Source organism: Diplotaxodon limnothrissa, linkage group LG18 (assembly GCF_057381915.1).
Source record: "Diplotaxodon limnothrissa isolate DT_005_m linkage group LG18, D_limnothrissa_male_GT1.1, whole genome shotgun sequence".
In the NCBI taxonomy this organism is placed as follows: Eukaryota; Metazoa; Chordata; class Actinopteri; order Cichliformes; family Cichlidae; genus Diplotaxodon; species Diplotaxodon limnothrissa.
This window is the reverse complement of record NC_140613.1, coordinates 1,764,354-1,781,069: the sequence shown is the minus strand read 5'-3', so window position 1 is coordinate 1,781,069 and position 16,716 is coordinate 1,764,354. Positions and strand designations below refer to the sequence as shown.

Here is a 16,716-nt window from a genome sequence, read left to right as displayed (position 1 = left end):
GGGAGCACTTTTAATATCAGCAGCATTTGTTTTATTGAGGAATTTATGGACTGAATCCAGACTTGTGTCACAGACTTTTACTTTGAAGGTGAGTTTGGAGCAGGAGGTGGTGGTTTTATTGTGGTGGAGCAGACAGGTGGAGAGCAGACAGGAATGCAGCAGATCCAGAGATGAAGCGAGACGAGAGATCAGCCTGAAACAACAACGAGGAGCGAAGACAAAAACCCGTTTTGGAGACTTTTGCAGCAGCTGAACAGAGAGCGCGGCAAAGAGTGGCGAGAGCTTTAAAAACAGCCCCAAACAAAAGAGCCTGTGTGGGACCCACGCGGAGAGACAGGCACACTGAAAAGCACTCCGAGAGCTCAGGTTAAAGGTCTGGCTTCAAACACATGAAGGAGAACCGTGCCGTTAACTCAGTACGAAGACGTTTCACAATCATGTCTTTGTGCGTGTGTAATAAGACACGTGTAATAATGTATCTATAATATACAAGTACACGGGGAACAGGAAGTGCAATGGTTCCCGTACGGCCACTCTGAAAAAATTCCCGTGCATTTGTACTGAGACGGGACGGAGCAGAGGAGAAGGTGTCGCCGGACTTCCTGGGATTTCTGAAAATGTGTTGTGTGACTTCCAGCTCGTACTCCGGTTGGCTGAGAGAAGTGAAAATCTCAGAGCTGTGAAACGATTCAAAAGCAGCCCGACAGCGATCACGTGACCAGAGAGACGACCCTTCAGCAGTCATGTCTTTACTAACACTGATTGGTCGAATGGATCCAACCAATGTTGAGTGAGTCTGCCACACACAGTATGAAACTCATCATTCAGCCTCAGTCAGACGGTTAAACCATAAATCTGTACTACAGTAGTCCAGCTTACCTAAACCCAGTATTACTCCAGTTAAACCAGTGCTGCTTTTATTTGACAGCCTGGATTCCAGTCCCGTGACCCTCAAAACTGACCGACTGCTCCTTTAACTACAGACTCTCCTGCTGTGACCACCTGCAGCCTGACAGGAAGTCACCTGCACAGGTGAGCGAAGGCGTGACCTGAGGCCTGGGGCTACGTTCACAAACAGATCATCTGCTGCGATCAGGCCGCGGCCCAGGAAGAACCTCAGCTGGACGCTCCTGTGTCACAGCGAGGAAGAGGAGGAGGAGGAGGCTGCAGAGCTGAGACAGTTAATGAGCACACAGTCAGCACTGTAATTAGACTGTACCGAAGACAGAGGACTACAATTATATCTCAGCTCTGTCACTGCTGCTCGGCCTTCAGTTTGCAAACAACAAGCAAAAAGAAGCATAGGAGGAAGAGGAGGAGGAGGAGGAGAATAAAACAGGGTTTAATTTCCTGATTTAGTATTTTGCTTCACGCCCTGGTTTTAAGTCTCAGAGAGCGTCGGGTGTTTCAAAACATCCAGTGAACTCAGAGAAAGGGTCAGAAATGTTTGATTCAAAAACGCTCTGGACACAGTCTGAACAGTAAAGACGAATCAGTTTGACTCCAGACTGAATTCAGCTAAAAACACAGAACAAATAAATCTAACAGCACTGGAACAGGATACAGACAAAGATCGCTCATCGTATTAATCCTGAACAGTCTACACCTGCGAATAAATCCACTTTAAATCCAGCATGAAATACAGGAAAATTCTAGTGTGAAACCAGTGACTCATCAAGCACAATTTCCAGTATTTCCAGTATAACTTATTAAACTGCCTCAGACCTTTAAAATCAAACATTCAACCCAGTATTAAACCGCAGATTCAGTATTAACAGCCCACAGACACTGGTTTCATCCCCAGTAACAAACACATCATCCAGCCATAATCCAGCTTTAATCCAGATCTGCCAGTAACTACAACAAAATGGTTTTTGCAGATAAAACCAGTTGTAACCCAGAATTATAAACCCAGTTAAACCAGTATAAACTCAGGGTGAGTCTGCGCTGGACCATCAATAAAAACCAGGAAACTCCAGTGTTAAACCAACGATTGCCCAGTATAAATGTTGCCCAGTATAAATGTTGCCCAGTATTAGGGCTGCCACGATTTGTCGACTAGTCACGATTACGTCGACTATCAAAATCGTCGACGACTGATTTAATAGTCGACGCGTCGTTTGAAGCTTTGTAAAATCACAAAAGACGCAGGAATAATAGCAGGATTTAAGAGTGTAATAATGGACTGAAACAGAAGATGGCAGCACTGCATGTACAAGGATTCCAGCTGCCGTTAAACCCCGAAGAAGAAGAAGTAGCTGTGTCCCAGAATTCATAGCGCGGCCCAGCTTAGTTTCCAACAATGGCGGTAGCTAGTTAGTTTTAATATTACTCTTATTATTCTTTCTGGGTCACAAAATAAACGTTTAACATATTTTCAGGCGAGAATGTAGCTGTGTAAACCTCAAATATCTGCTCAGTTTATCAGGACACCACATATTTTCAAAAGCGCTCCGACGTTTTCGGAGACGTCTGTTACCCACTAGCTCGATAGCTAGCCGGGGGCTAGGTCACTAGCGCCGTGAGAACACCGGACTCCCGGCAAATTGTTTTCAAACCCACCGCCGTCTTTCGCTACTCAGGTTAAATATATATGAGTCACTTAGATAAATTAAAAATGTTGTTGTTTGGCTTTTTTTTTTTTTTTAGTATTTTATTTGTTCCTGAGTAAATCGGTTTGGCTGAGATTAAAGTTATAGTTTTTACACAGCTGAATAAACGTCAAGCAGACAGCTGATTATCAGAAGTGTGAGATGCTGGAGAATATACCCCGGTGTCCTGTTATATTTTAGATAGCAAGGAGTTTATTAAACTTTACCGAAACAATCTGCAAATTTCATTAAAATTGAATAAACTATCATTTTGTCTTTATTTTTAGTTAGCACCTTAAAAGCTTAAAGCTGAAAGCTAATGATAGTTATATAAGAGCAGATGCTGCTGGTGCAATAAGCTGTAGTTTTACGTCCAGTGGATGATGATCTGATTAGTCGACTAATCGCAAAAATAATCGGTGACTAGTCGACTATCAAAATAATCGTTTGTGGCAGCCCTACCCAGTATAAATGTTGCCCAGTATAAATGTTGCCCAGTATAAATGCTGTATTGACTGTAAACACAGGAACATTTTCAATGACATCAGTTTGAATGAAGCATTAAACCCAGAAAATTCCATCATTAGATCCTGTAAATTTCCAGTATGAAACCAGTATAAATCTGATATTGTACCCAAGCTAAAAACCAGTGTTACATTCCCACCAGTAGCCTGGTATTAAACCAGTTAAGCTTTTTTCAAACAAGTATTTACACCAGTATCCACACACTCACTTGCCTGATTTAATACCAGAATAATCCCAGTAGAGATCCAGTTCATACTGGTTGTTAGGGGCCTGTTTTGTGGGGGCAGACCGGCCACATTAACATATAAATAACCTCCCCCCTGTGAGGTGGGTGGTGGGGGATTAAGGAGGTCATTGAATGAATGGGCTCCTGTGTGGCTGAATGACGGGTGAGGGTCAGCGTGGGGGTGAGCTTGGGGGGGGGGGGGGGGGGGGGGCTTCTATCAGTCCTCTAGCTGATCAATAAACTCATCAATGCGGGTAACTCCGAGTCAAAGCTTTTTAAACTGTCGGCGTGTTGTTTCCCGACAGCCTCGCGGACCCCTGCAGCTCTGGGTGGGAATCCCCTCAGCCCGGGCGTCGGGGGCAGCGGGGGTCACCCGCGTTCCTTCAGACGGACGGACACTGGACGCTTTGTCCTCAGGCATTCCTCGGTCAGAGGCGACGTTCCCACACAGAGCCGCAAAATTACAGGCTGCACCCGAACGCCTCATTACAGCAGACAAACATCCACCTGAGAGACGCAGCGCGCCGACACGTCACAGGAGCCAGAGCTGCAATCACAGGTTACACACAAACCTCCCAAACTGCACACAAAAACTCTCACGCCTCAGACAGCTGTGAACATCTGGCAGCTGAAACATCCACCAGCAGAAATTCACCAGAAATGCTCCACGACTGGTTTCTAACTTCAAACTTGTGTAGGAGACATCATGAAAATATTCGCTTTTTCTTTTAGATGCAAACAAAGTGAATAAAATCAAGACTTTTTTATATTTTACACTTTTAAATCTTATATTTAAAATATATATGAATCCTTAATTTAGTAGAAAAATCTTTAATACAATGATTGTTATGATGCCGACAAACGTCATGAAAACAGGATCACTAAAAATCAAATAACCAGTATGAAACCAAGGATAGAACCGAGTTTATGGGTAAAACCAGTTTCAAACCCACATAAATCCCAAACTGACACCATCAGGGCCCAGCTTCATACAAACCACCACAACAACCAGTATGAATCCAGCTTCTAAGCAAATATCGTCCCAGTAGTCTCCAGTATAAATATATTTCTCCAGTCTAGTTAACCCAGTATAATGTCACAGTTAAACCAATATAGGATTAGTGTTTAACCCAGTATTAAAGTCAAACCACAGGTCGCCGTGACGCCGAAAACGCCAACAAGCACAAAAGCTCGACGCTAAAATAATTTTTATCTGTTTTATAGTTTTTAATCACACACACACACACGTGCGCACACGCACACGCACACGCGCACACGTGCACGCGCGCACACACACACACACACGTGCGTGCGCGCGCGCACACACACACACACACACAGAGCTCTGAAGAGTCCAGGATGAAGCTTCCTCTTCATGTGACGTCACATGACGCAGGTTTCTGTCTGTGATCACATGACCGTGAACATCGTCACAGAGATACTCAAACCCTCCTCATCACAGCCGTTCTTTTGTTTTCACTCTAATCCTCCTGATGACAGCAGGGTTTGGCCTCACACACACACACACACACACACGCACACACACACACAACACACACACACACACACCTGGTATTACATAACCAGCTCTGATCTTACCGAGCATGGCGGTGGCGCCCTCTGCCTGGAACTCCGGGAACTGTCCCTCTGAGGGGACGCTGACCGTCCTGCGGAGGCTGCGAGCCTTCGCAGAGTCTGTGGGGCTCTCCTGAGCGTCACCTGCAACCTGAGGGGGAGGAAGAGGAGGAGAGGGAAGTCAGAGAGTGTGTTGTGGAGAGGTCACGACCTGTGGGAGCTGCTCAGTTTTACCTCATCATCCTTGTTGAGCAGGATGAGCTGGGTGTCGGTCAGGATGCAGAACTTCCTGTCCCAGGAGCCGCTGTTGGTGTACGGGCTCTGACCGCAGGAGAATCGGTGAGCCGGAGGACCTTTAACATCTGGAAACAGAAGTAGCTCAAATCAGAGGAAGATTTCTGCCAGTCAGGCGCGACAGACGCAGGACAGACGACTTTATTACGATTAGTGGCGTCAAACACATCAGAAAGATGGAGAGATAACATGAGAATAATTTGAGCAAAGAATTGTTCCCGTTCTACTTTCCTAACGTAAAACAAAGAAAGGCCTCCAGTCGTTTCATAGAATTTAAATAACAATTTAAAAAAAAACCATTAAGATAACTGTTTTTATTGGCAAAAATAATTATTTTAAATATCTATATAGATCTCTCTCTCTCCATATATATCTCTGTTTCAGTTTAATATTTTTTATATTAAAATTCCAGAGTTGAAACACTAAATTCTTTATTAATCCAGAAATAATCCAGCATTCAAATCTATATTAATCTCAGTCAAATCCACTGAAAGTCTAATATCAGCACAGAAGGTCTGAAGCTGTCCCCACAACCCGGATAAGAGGTAGAAAACGATGGATGGGTGGATAAATGTGCAGGTTGCAGTCAGACTGAAGCCTGCAGAGCTCTGGCTGCTCCTGCAGGGGGCGCTGTGGATCTAAACTTCCCAGCCTGCTCTCAGCTCCAGCAGAGGAGAGGAGGAAGAAGGGCAAATAAAAACGAAAGTGATGTGAGGCATCAGCTGACTCAGCAGAGGTCAGAGGTCACGTCACTGTGTATTAAAGGGGAAGTCTTCACACTCCAGCTGCTCAGCTCTGATTTCTCACTTTTACTTTCAGCCAATCAGCTGTTGGTTTGTTGTTAAATTATTAATAAGAAGAAAAAAAGTTCCCACGATGATGTAAGCATCACGAACACAGCTCTGCGCTGCAGGCTGACGGGCTCGTTCACTGAAGCAGTCGTTATTATGTTACTGTTGTTACATGAAGATTGTGCTCATGTGCTGACGCAGGTTCATCACAGCCTGAGAAACTTTCTTCTAGGGAAACAGATTTCACAACCTGACACAATCAACCTCATCAACCTTCAGACGGGACTGAAAGATGCATTTTTCTGTGGAGGGTAAAAGCAGAGCAGAGGGGTGTGTGTGTGTGTGTGTGTGTGTGTGTGTGTGTGTGTGTGTGAGAGAAGAGGTGGACAACGCTGTGTGTGCCGGCGTCTGTTCGAGTAAACAGACAGTGCTGTCACTGCGCCTAATTGTGCTGGGATCATTCAGTGTTTGTGTGGCTCTGCAAGCAAACACACACACACACACACACACACACACACACACACACACACACACACAGTATCTAGGCTGTGGCTTTGTTCTGTTTAATTCACTTGTTCGTGTTTATTGTTTTTGTAAATATTTAATATTTTTAACAGCTCGAGATGTTCCACATTTTTTATAGTTTCTTCCCTTTCAGGTTAAATTTACAGCTGCAGAGAAAAGGGAAGACAAGCAGACGTTATCAACTTCCACATTCTTCAAAACTCAGCATGGTGGAAATAAAAAGCAGAAATCTACAGTCTGGCTCTTAGCGTCACCTCTTTAAGTCCTTCACCGTCTAAAGATTAGGATCAAGTTTCCTAGAATCTGCTTTCAGCTCTGCTCCTCCTCATATTCCATCAGGTATACCACAAGGTTCAAGTTTAGGCCCCCTGCTGTTTTTAATTAATGACTTTACTTGAAGATACATCATTAAATAAACGTCCTCTTGTAACTAAACAACCTAAATTAGCTTAAAACTAATTTAAAAAAGAACTAAACCCAAAGTTTGTCTGTTATTTACACTCACACACTGCAAATACACAAAAAGTTCATTAAGGATTTTATTTCGTAGGATAATTATCAACATAATTAAGAATAAACCAAACAAATGTGTTATTTGGGTCGATTTATCTGGAACTGTGAAACCAGACCGGTCTTCATCTGTGAATCTGTAACTTTATTAACACAAAAGCTCCATCACAATCTTGCAAACACACTCGGGTCACTCTGAGGTGGAGGTCTGTGGAGGTACCCTGCACCACCTTTGTGTCTGGGCTCCGAGCAGAAGGTGGAGAACACCGAGGATGCCGTGCTGCTGCAGAAAGCAGCTGAGCAGCTACATTTTCAGCAGACTATTTCTGGCTGCATACTAAATCACCCACGTCACGCTCGGGCCTCCAAAGCCCCCGAGACGGCGAGGGGACGCACACCTGCTTCTGCTCAGAGCCGCCGAGCGAGAGAGCGGCGAGCACGAACAGAAGGATAATTGGATGTTTCTGTCTCGTCCTGTCCACGAGGGACTCCAGCTCGGATAATTAGCTGATCTCAGGTCTGCTGCCACTGATGAGACATGTGGACGCCTCAGAGGGCCGAACAAAGACAGGAAGCAGAGATGGGACGCCGCCGCACGCCGGCCTTACATAACAACACGAACCTGCCTGAACCGCCACGGAGATGCTCGGCCAGGAGAGGAGGAGGAGGAGGAGAGAGACAAAGCTCGTCTGCTTTAAACCCCACACAGCTCCACACAGCTCCACCCATCAGAGACCAGCGGAGCTTCAGATGTTTGTTTTCGTGCTTCTTGCAGGGAAATCACTCCTCCCCAGTTTCTATCTGACATGCTCCACATATATTCACAATTCTCTCACAACTGATTATTATTATTAACTTTTAATCATGAGGCTCGTTAAATTTGAAGAAGTAACTTCAACTTCAAGGGCTAAAAAAGTGAAACTCCAAAAGCTGCACCTGCTCTGAGGTGTACAAGCGAGTCATGCCTCAGAGGCTCCGACGTTAAAACATCCAACTTTACAGCTTTGAACATGTTCGGTGTTCGGCTACAAAAAGCTTTTTGTGTCATCAGCTGTGCGTGGGGCAGAGTCATCACTGTACACGTTTTCATATCGCCATATCTGCTGAGATTAGCAGCTAACCGCCGCCATAACTCATCTGGCAGGATTCCAGGAAACGAGAACCTGAAGCTGCTCGTGTGACGAAGACTGAAAGCAGCCGGAGACATCGGACTTCTGCACTCCGTCACGAGTGGAGACGACTTATTCGGTCTCCGTCTGTGAAACTGCGCTGCGGTCTTTGTGAGGTGGCGGTCCACAGGAAGTCCCCCCCCTCTGTTGCCGCCTGCCTCCCTGCCTGCGTGATGGATTAAGCTTCTATATTTGCCGAGCGGCTGGATGATCCAGGCCCGGTGAAAAGGTCAGAACCGGCCGGCGGGATGACGAGCTCACCAGAGAGTGAAAACGATTTGTCTGCTGCTACCGGACATGCCGCAATCTGCAGAGCATTAATCAGCTGATGAGCCAAACAGGCCGCGTGATGGTCTGATGAACTCTTCTTATAAAGCGATTCGATGTCGGCGGCGAGGCGCGTCCGACTGCGAAGTGAGATGTTGGATCTCCGTCATCCATGCGCTCCACTCACACGCAAAGCGGACGCGTGTCGGGCTGAAATGCTCTGTGCACTTTGGGTCATGGATTCCAGCTTTTTATGGCCAACGTCTGAGCCGAACATGAGCTTCTTCACCTCTGAGTCACAGCTGAGGCCAGGATACACCTGTCCCACTCCAGCTGCAGACACACTGACACGACGACTCATTTATTTGCAGATAAAAGTCTTCTGATGCTCATCACAGAAATATCAGAAACTGAAACATAAAAAACTCGACCTGGGTTCACACAGCAGGTGGACACGCTCCAAAACTCATGGTCTAAAACACCGAACAGGTCTCCCCTCACCGCTCACAGACGTTCATTCCCACTGTGTTCAAATCACTCGTATCAACTGCTCACGTGCCCATGAGCACAGCACCTGCAGTGGTCACAACGAGGCAAGAGCAAACTAAACTTTGTGTTTGTGTGTGAGAGTGTGTATTCGTATCTTTGTGGGGACCAAAATCCACGTCCCCACAAATTTAGAGACATTTTTGAGACACAAAATGTGGTTTGAGTAACAGGTTACAGTTGTTATGGTCAGAGAAAGTATGTCAATCAGATGTCCCGACAAGATAGGACATCCCAACGTGTGTGTGTGTGTGTGTGTGTGTGTGTGTGTGTGTGTGTGTGTGTGTGTGTGTGTGTGTGTGTGTGTGTGTGTGGGGACAGGTGGTGGACTCTCAGACATTCCCAGTGGAGGTTTGGCCGGAGTCAGGTTTCTCCACCCACACACACACACACCCTGGGCGTGCCCGTGACGCTCTCAGTGTGTTTGTGTTTACATGAGTATATCTGGACTCGCTCTAATTGTTTTTTCACACGGTTATTTTCGTGCTGCCGACTGACGGAGGCTGAAACTCCACCTGCCAGAAACCCGACCCCGCAAACCGAACACCTGCACGCCGCCCAAAAATGCGGACCAATGAAAAGTTAGACAGGTGAAGTTAGCGCGTCACAAAAACATACATGTGTGACTAAAACCAGTTTCTCCCCAAATCGTTCAAAAACAGATCAACGAAAGTCTCAAAGTCAAACTCAGGGAATAAGAATCCTGCTGTGTTGTTCCCAAAGTCGTGTCTAACACCTGCCGGGACACCACACGCACGCACGCACGCACGCACGCACGCGCACACACACACACACACACACACACACACACACACACACACACACAGGCCGCTTTGTCTGTCAACCTGTAGCAGCAGGCAGGCCCAGTTGCTATAGCAGCCGGTAAACACGGACGCTTTCCTCCAATCATACTGCGGTGACATCACACTGCTGCTTTATCAAGATGGGACGGTCCAACAGGAAGTCGGGAGGTGAAACCAAAAAGAGAACAGAGAGGGGTGTGTCACCGAGACTGACCCAGGCTGCAGATAACGCACACAGATCAATACCAGCACACACTTCCTGTTCTGATCAGACGTGGAGGTCAGAGGTGAAAGGCTGCACTTTGACACCTAAAGGTTCAACTCCTCCTCAGATGTTGCACAAACTTAATTCAACTGTTTCCTGACTTAAATAAAGGTAATCGAATATATCACTTAACGAAGACACGGAACTCTTCAGATTACAAATGTTCTGAGAGACCTGTGCTTGCCCCGATGTTGATGTGACACACATATAATCAACTCTGTGCAGCTTTGCCGCAGTTCTGGAAAACGTGATTATGGAGGGAGAACATGCGTCCTCCTTACATCAGGGAAGCAGCACAAACCAGTGATGGAGAAGTAAACAAGAGAATATTTGTTATATTTGCATGATGATAAAATATTTGCTGCTCCAGCAGCTGTTCAGGCTTGATGGGAAGATTTGTTGGACATGCAGTCAGAGGGGTTTACCCTGTGCAGACCTGAGCTCCCCCCGTGTGGCGCCTCCTTCAGCAGCAGCACTCTGTGTGGCGTTATCAGCCTCTCGCATCACTGTGGAGGGAGTTGGCCCACTCTTCGTTACAGCGCTGATTCAGTTCATTGAGGTTTGCAGGTATTTGTTTATGCACAGCTCTCTGAAGCTTCACAGCATTAAAGTCAGGCCGAGGTCTGATTGCAGCAGCTTGGATCAGATCATTGTTCATGGTCCACTCAGAAAAACAAACCATCATCCCTCCACCACTGTGCTTAGAGTTGGTCTGAGGTCTTTGACATGCTGGTTTTGTGTGTTATGGACGAACGTCTGCACTTTGGTCTCATCTGTCACTTTTGCTGAAGCCGTGTGGTTCGATCAGCTTTGCAAAGCTAAGCTGTGAAGATTGTATCCCACCAGAAGGCTCCAGGGCTGCACACTGACAAATGCTCTGCTCTTATAGCAGAGATCAGTCAATGTGTTTGATCACGAGCACCTGGCTGACCCTCCTAAGTCCTAACAGTGAGGGTGGAGTTTTTCACGGGAGTGCAGAGATCCTGGTGAAAACTGATCACGTGATCGGATAAGACGAGGAAAGCAAAGCAGAAAATTCACAGGAATAAGAGCAGAATTTATTTTTGGCGTGCTGATGGGAGAGAGGAGATTAAACGTGTCGCTGGAAGTCGATAAAATAAAAATGAAGATAATTCATTTAATAAGGTACGGCCAGCTCCTCCCCTTCCTGAGGAATCGCTCCAGCAGATGGAGCCGTGCATTTGATTCGGCACACATTTTACTCCAGAAGCTCCCATTTATCTGTGCTTGGGATCGGCACATGGAGGACACCGACCTGTGACCAGTGAGGTTGAACCATGCGGTCAACTAGCTGTGCACACCCCAACATGACCAACACATCAAGCATAACCGCCGCAGTCGTCTTCTGACAGAAGACCATAACGACTCTGAGCCGAGCGACAGCCGATCCAAACACGGCATCGCAGTATCTCTCATTAGCCAACCTGCAGATAGCAGCGTTTGTCTGCTTGTGGCGCACAGTTGGAAACCGTGCTTTGGTATTTCTCTGCAGGCAGCTGTTCAGCCGTTAAACCCAGAGGAGCCATCGGCAGCTCTGAGGTGTTAAACAGGCTGCAGGGGAGCTTTTGTCCGAGGGAGGAAATTACAGCAATTAGCAGCCTGGACAGAGAAACAGTGTTTTTATAAAGCTGCCCTCCGTCCAGGCGGGAGGAGGAAAAAACCGTCGAGGTTGTGGACGTCTGCGGGGAGACGTTAAAGCTGCAAGTGTGAGAAATAAACGTGTTTTCATGATCGATGAGGGGACAAACTGAAGTATCTTTGAAAAGTTTCCAAAACTCGGATTTATGTAAATATATCATGACACCTCCTGGACACTAGGTGGCGATGGTGTTTCCACACCTAACCAATCACAGACAGAGCTGGAGCTAATAAATGTCAATATAAACAAGGTGACAAATTTAAACTCTGGCCTGATGGTGGCGCTATGAGTTGAGGATCAGTACTTTCACGTGTCTAAACCTTCCTGATTTAACAACTTCCCTTCGTATACATGGACGTTGTGTAAAATTAAAGGTTCACTTTATAGTTTATGGCTGTAAGAGCTGCCGTGAGACTGACGTAATAAAACAAAGGGCTGTTAGAAATTAGGGCTGCCACGATTAGTCGACTATTAAAATCGTCGACGACTAATTTAATAGTCGACGCATCGTTTGAAGCTTTGTAAGATCACAAAGGACGCAGGAATGAGTAGCAGGATTTAAGAGTGTAATAACGGACTGAAACAGAAGATGGCAGCACTGCATGTACAAGGATGCCAGCTGCCATTAAACCCCGAAGAAGAAGAAGCTGTGTCCCAGAATTCATAGCGCAGCTGTCAACAATGGCGGCAGCTAGTTAGTTTTAACTTTACTCTTATTATTCTTTCTGGGTCACAAAATAAACGTTTAACATATTTTCATGGAGAATGTAGCTGTGTAAACCTCAAATATCTGCTCAGTTTATCAGGACACCACATATTTTCAAAAGCGCTCCGACGTTTTCGGAGACGTCTGTTACCCACTAGCTCGTTAGCTAGGCGGGGGCAAGGTCACTAGAGCCGTGAGAACACCGGACTCCCGGCACATCGTTTTCAAACCCACCGCCGTCTTTCGCTACTCAGGTTAAACATATATATAAGTCACTTAGATAACTTAAAAATGTAATTGTTTGGCTTTCTTTAGTATTTTATTTGTTCCTGAGTAAATCGGTTTGGCTGAGATTAAAGTTATAGTTTTTACACAGCTGAATAAACGTCAAGCAGACAGCTGATTATCAGAAGCTGGAGAATTTACTCCGGTGTCCTGTTATATTTTAGAAAGCAAGGAGTTTATTAAACTTCACCGAAACAATCTGCAAATTTCATTAAAATTTAATAAACTATCATCTTTTCTTTATTTTTAGTTAGCACATACCTTAAACACTTCAAGCTGTAAGCTAATGATAGTTATATAAGAGCAGATGCTGCTGGTGCAATAAGCTGTACGCTGTACCTCCAATGGATGATGATCTGATTAGTCGACTAATCGCAAAAATAATCGGTGACTAGTCGACTATCAAAATAATCGTTTGTGGCAGCCCTATTAGAAATATCAGTGCGCTCATTTTGGGGAATTTACTGCAGGATCTGTACACTAACACTTCCAGGGACGGGACATGAAGCCGCTGCGCTGTGTTGTGAGTTCAAGCTGTAAAAATGTGCCGGATGAGCCGAAGCTCGCTCTGCTGCAGGTCCTCCTGATGTCAGCGCTGCTCTCTGGAGAGGACGCAGACAGCACTCAGCTCAGCAGCACAGAAACGTCAACACGAGTCTGCTAACAGCTCCTCACGCCGCGTACAGGGACGGTCTGGAGGTCATTTTTATGACATTTTACTTCAGCAGAAACTGAACTGTGCTGCAGCTCCTCGCTGCATTTAAACCTGCAAAAACAGCCGCGCGAGAGCAGCGAGCACAGCCCAAACAGGCCGCCCGAGGCCCACCAACCAGCCACATCGCTGGCTGAAAACACTGATCGCCTGGTTAAAGTGAAGCTTTCTGCTGGGAAACTTTGGGTCCAGTTATTCGTGTGGATGCCACCTAAACACACGTACCAACCCCCAACCTCCCCCACCCACTCCGAGGGACACGGTGAAGTTCCGCTCTGCTGATCGGGGAAAGCTGCAGTTTTCCTGCTCAATCATGTCGAGTTCATTTTATTTTATTGGTTTGTGGAAAATGAATCAGCTAAATCTGATTCTCTCACATCTCATTATGTGTGAAGCTCCAGCCTGCTGGCCCCTCACACTGTTCCTGCTGCTGCTCTGATAATGAATAAAAAGTCTGAGTCTCCAATCAATCATTAATCGATGGTTTTTTGTTATCGCTTGTACTCGACGCGTCCTGGCAGCAGCGACGGCGGCTCTTTGATGCTCAGCCTGAAGTGAAGGCGGCTGGTTTAATATTTAAACGTGCTGACTTCAGCTGTACTCTGCAAAGCAGATTCTCTCTCTCTGCTGTCAATCATGGCGGCAGCCTGCACAGAGGGGGGCGGTCTGAAGGGGTCAAAGGTGAGCGGCAATGTCGCTTCCCATCACCCGAGGGAGCAGCAGAGGAGCTCCCGAAGGACTGAAGGAGGTTTGCTGTGTTCACACAGGCGCCGCAGCACACGTGGAAACGTCCGGTACGACGGCTTTGTTTAACCCACCGGTTCTTGTGATGTCACGAGATGCCGATGAGCGCAGCTGTCACATGTCCTGTGGGAGGGGTGGAAAGTATCCTGACCTCATTCAACTGTGCGGTGTCCACGTAAGAGCCGCAAGATTAGCTGGATTTTGATTTCAGTCGCAATTTTAGTTTCCAGCAGAAAACAAATTATTAAAAATAAAAAAATCACTTTTCACCGCAAAGCTTTTTTTAATTTCCCGTGTTATAAATCAAGCGCACCCTCTGACACCTCCGTAAACACTCAAACTCAGTCGCTGGTCAGTTCAGCTCACAGCTAACGTTTCAGTAAAGTGTCAAATACTCGATCTGATGAAGAAAAGCCCGGGCACGAGTCCATCACGGGTATCGGCCTCGCAAACGAGTGAACAGCAGATCAGAGATCGATAACCCTCAAAGGAGGTCCTGCAGACCTCGACAGGAAGAGGACTGCTCACAGTACGAGACACAGATGTGAGAACAGAAAAGAATAATCCATCAATATTTTCCAGTCTCTGATCCTAAAAATCACATTTGCTTTGATATTGGATGGCTGCTAACTTTCTGCTTCTTAATTCAGATCAAACTGAGGTTATTGTACTCGGCCCTGAAAAGCTTAGAAATATGGTATCTAAGCAGATTCTTCCTCTGGATGGCATTACCTTGGCCTCCAGTAACACTGTGAGGAACCTTGGAGTCATTTCTGACCAGGACATGTCCTTCAACGCACATATTAAACAAATATGTAAGACTGCGTTCTTCCATTTGTGCAACATCTCTAAAGTTAGAAATATCCTGTCTCAGAGTGACGCTGAAAAACTAGTTCATGCATTTATTACTTCCAGGCTGGACGACTGTAATTCATTATTATCAGGAAGTCCTAAAAACTCCCTGAAAAGCCTTCAGCTGATCCAAAATGCTGCAGCAAGAGTCCTGACAGGGACTAGAAAGAGAGAGCAGATTTCTCCTGTTTTGGCTTCCTGTTAAATCCAGAATTCAAAATCCTGCTCCTCACATACAAGGTCTTAAATAATCAGGCCCCATCTTATCTTAATGACCTTGTAGTACCATATCACCCTATTAGAGCACTTGGCTCTCGCTCTGCAGGCCTACTTGTTGTTCCTAGAGTATTTAAAAGTAGAATGGGAGGCAGAGCCTTCAGTTTTCAGGCCCCTCTTCTGTGGAACCAGCTTCCAGTTTGGATTCAGGAGACAGACACTATCTCTACTTTCAAGATTAGGCTTCAAACTTTCCTTTTTGCTAAAGCATATAGTTAGGGCTGGACCAGGTGACCCTGAATCCTCCCTTAGTTATGCTGCAATAGACGTAGGCTGCCGGGGGATTCCCATGATGCATTGAGTTTTTCCTTTCCAGTCACCTTTCTCACTCACTATGTGTTAACAGACCTCTCTGCATTGAATCATATCTGTTATTAACCTCTGTCTCTCTTCCACAGCATGTCTTTTATCCTGTCTTCCTTCTCTCACCCCAACCAATCGCAGCAGATGGCCCCGCCCCTCCCTGAGCCTGGTTCTGCTGGAGGTTTCTTCCTGTTAAAAGGGAGTTTTTCCTTCCCACTGTCGCCAAAGTACTTGCTCATAGGGGGTCATATGATTGTTGGGCTTTTCTCTGTATCTACTGTACAATATAAAGCGCCTTGAGGTGACTGTTGTTGTGATTTGGCGCTGTATAAATAAAATTGAATTGAATATTCAGCAGTCTGGTTAAAAAAAAAAATCTTTCCCCTTAAAAAGGGTTTATCCTGCCAAACGCCTGTGGACCCGGAGCAGGACGGCGCCGTCACACAGTCCAGTCTGGAGGGTTCTGGCTGCAACACAAAACAACCTGTTTTCAGACGCATTCATGTGGGAGCCTCCACGTTCCCACCGCCGCTATTCGGAGCACCGAAAGGTTAATGAGCTCAGGGCTGCTTTTGTTACCCAGAAGCTTTTATTGTGGAGGGCCAATTTACATACAAAAGGAAGACACACACACACACACACACACACACACACACACACACACGTGTTGTTCTGTCAGTGTGAGGACCTTCGCTTACATAACGCATCAGTTGGACCTTCAGTTTAGCTTTAAGGATGGAAGTGCTGTCTGAACTTCCTGTCCACACAGGGTCACATGATCACAAACCTCCTCCCTGAACCTGACCAGCGTTGACTCTGCCTCATCACACTTTTCTGTATCTGTGCCTTGATGTACTGGTTATGTTAGATAACGTCTGGTAAGAGACTGAGCTGAGAGACTGATAAAGAGTCTGTGGCGCTACAGTCTGTGCTCACGTGCACGAGGTCCAAACACCAAACAGTGTTAGGCATAAAAACACTGGGTTAGGGTTGAAAAACGGAGAGTTAGGTGAGGCAGACCCAATAAGATTGCTTCATTTAATCTCTGGGAATGAGGACGAGCTGAGCTGGCTCTGAAGCCAGCCACACAC

The 16,716-nt window shown here is 46.1% G+C and overlaps 1 protein-coding gene across 4 annotated transcripts in view; it reads right to left on the bottom strand.

The window, feature by feature from the left end:
• The window catches only part of rasal2 (RAS protein activator like 2), a 64,533-nt gene that overhangs the window by 30,960 nt on the left and 16,857 nt on the right, over window positions 1-16,716 (bottom strand). For 3 of the 4 annotated variants that reach the window (XM_085377368.1, XM_085377366.1, XM_085377367.1), the window contains exons 2-3: window positions 5,152-5,279; window positions 4,942-5,068 (exon numbers count right to left, since the gene is read on the bottom strand). In XM_085377368.1, coding sequence (XP_085233494.1) covers window positions 4,942-5,068; window positions 5,152-5,279 — 255 coding nt within the window. Of the gene's footprint in view, window positions 1-4,941; window positions 5,069-5,151; window positions 5,280-16,716 lie in introns of those variants that run through there. The other variant, XM_085377369.1, reaches the window with a different exon arrangement.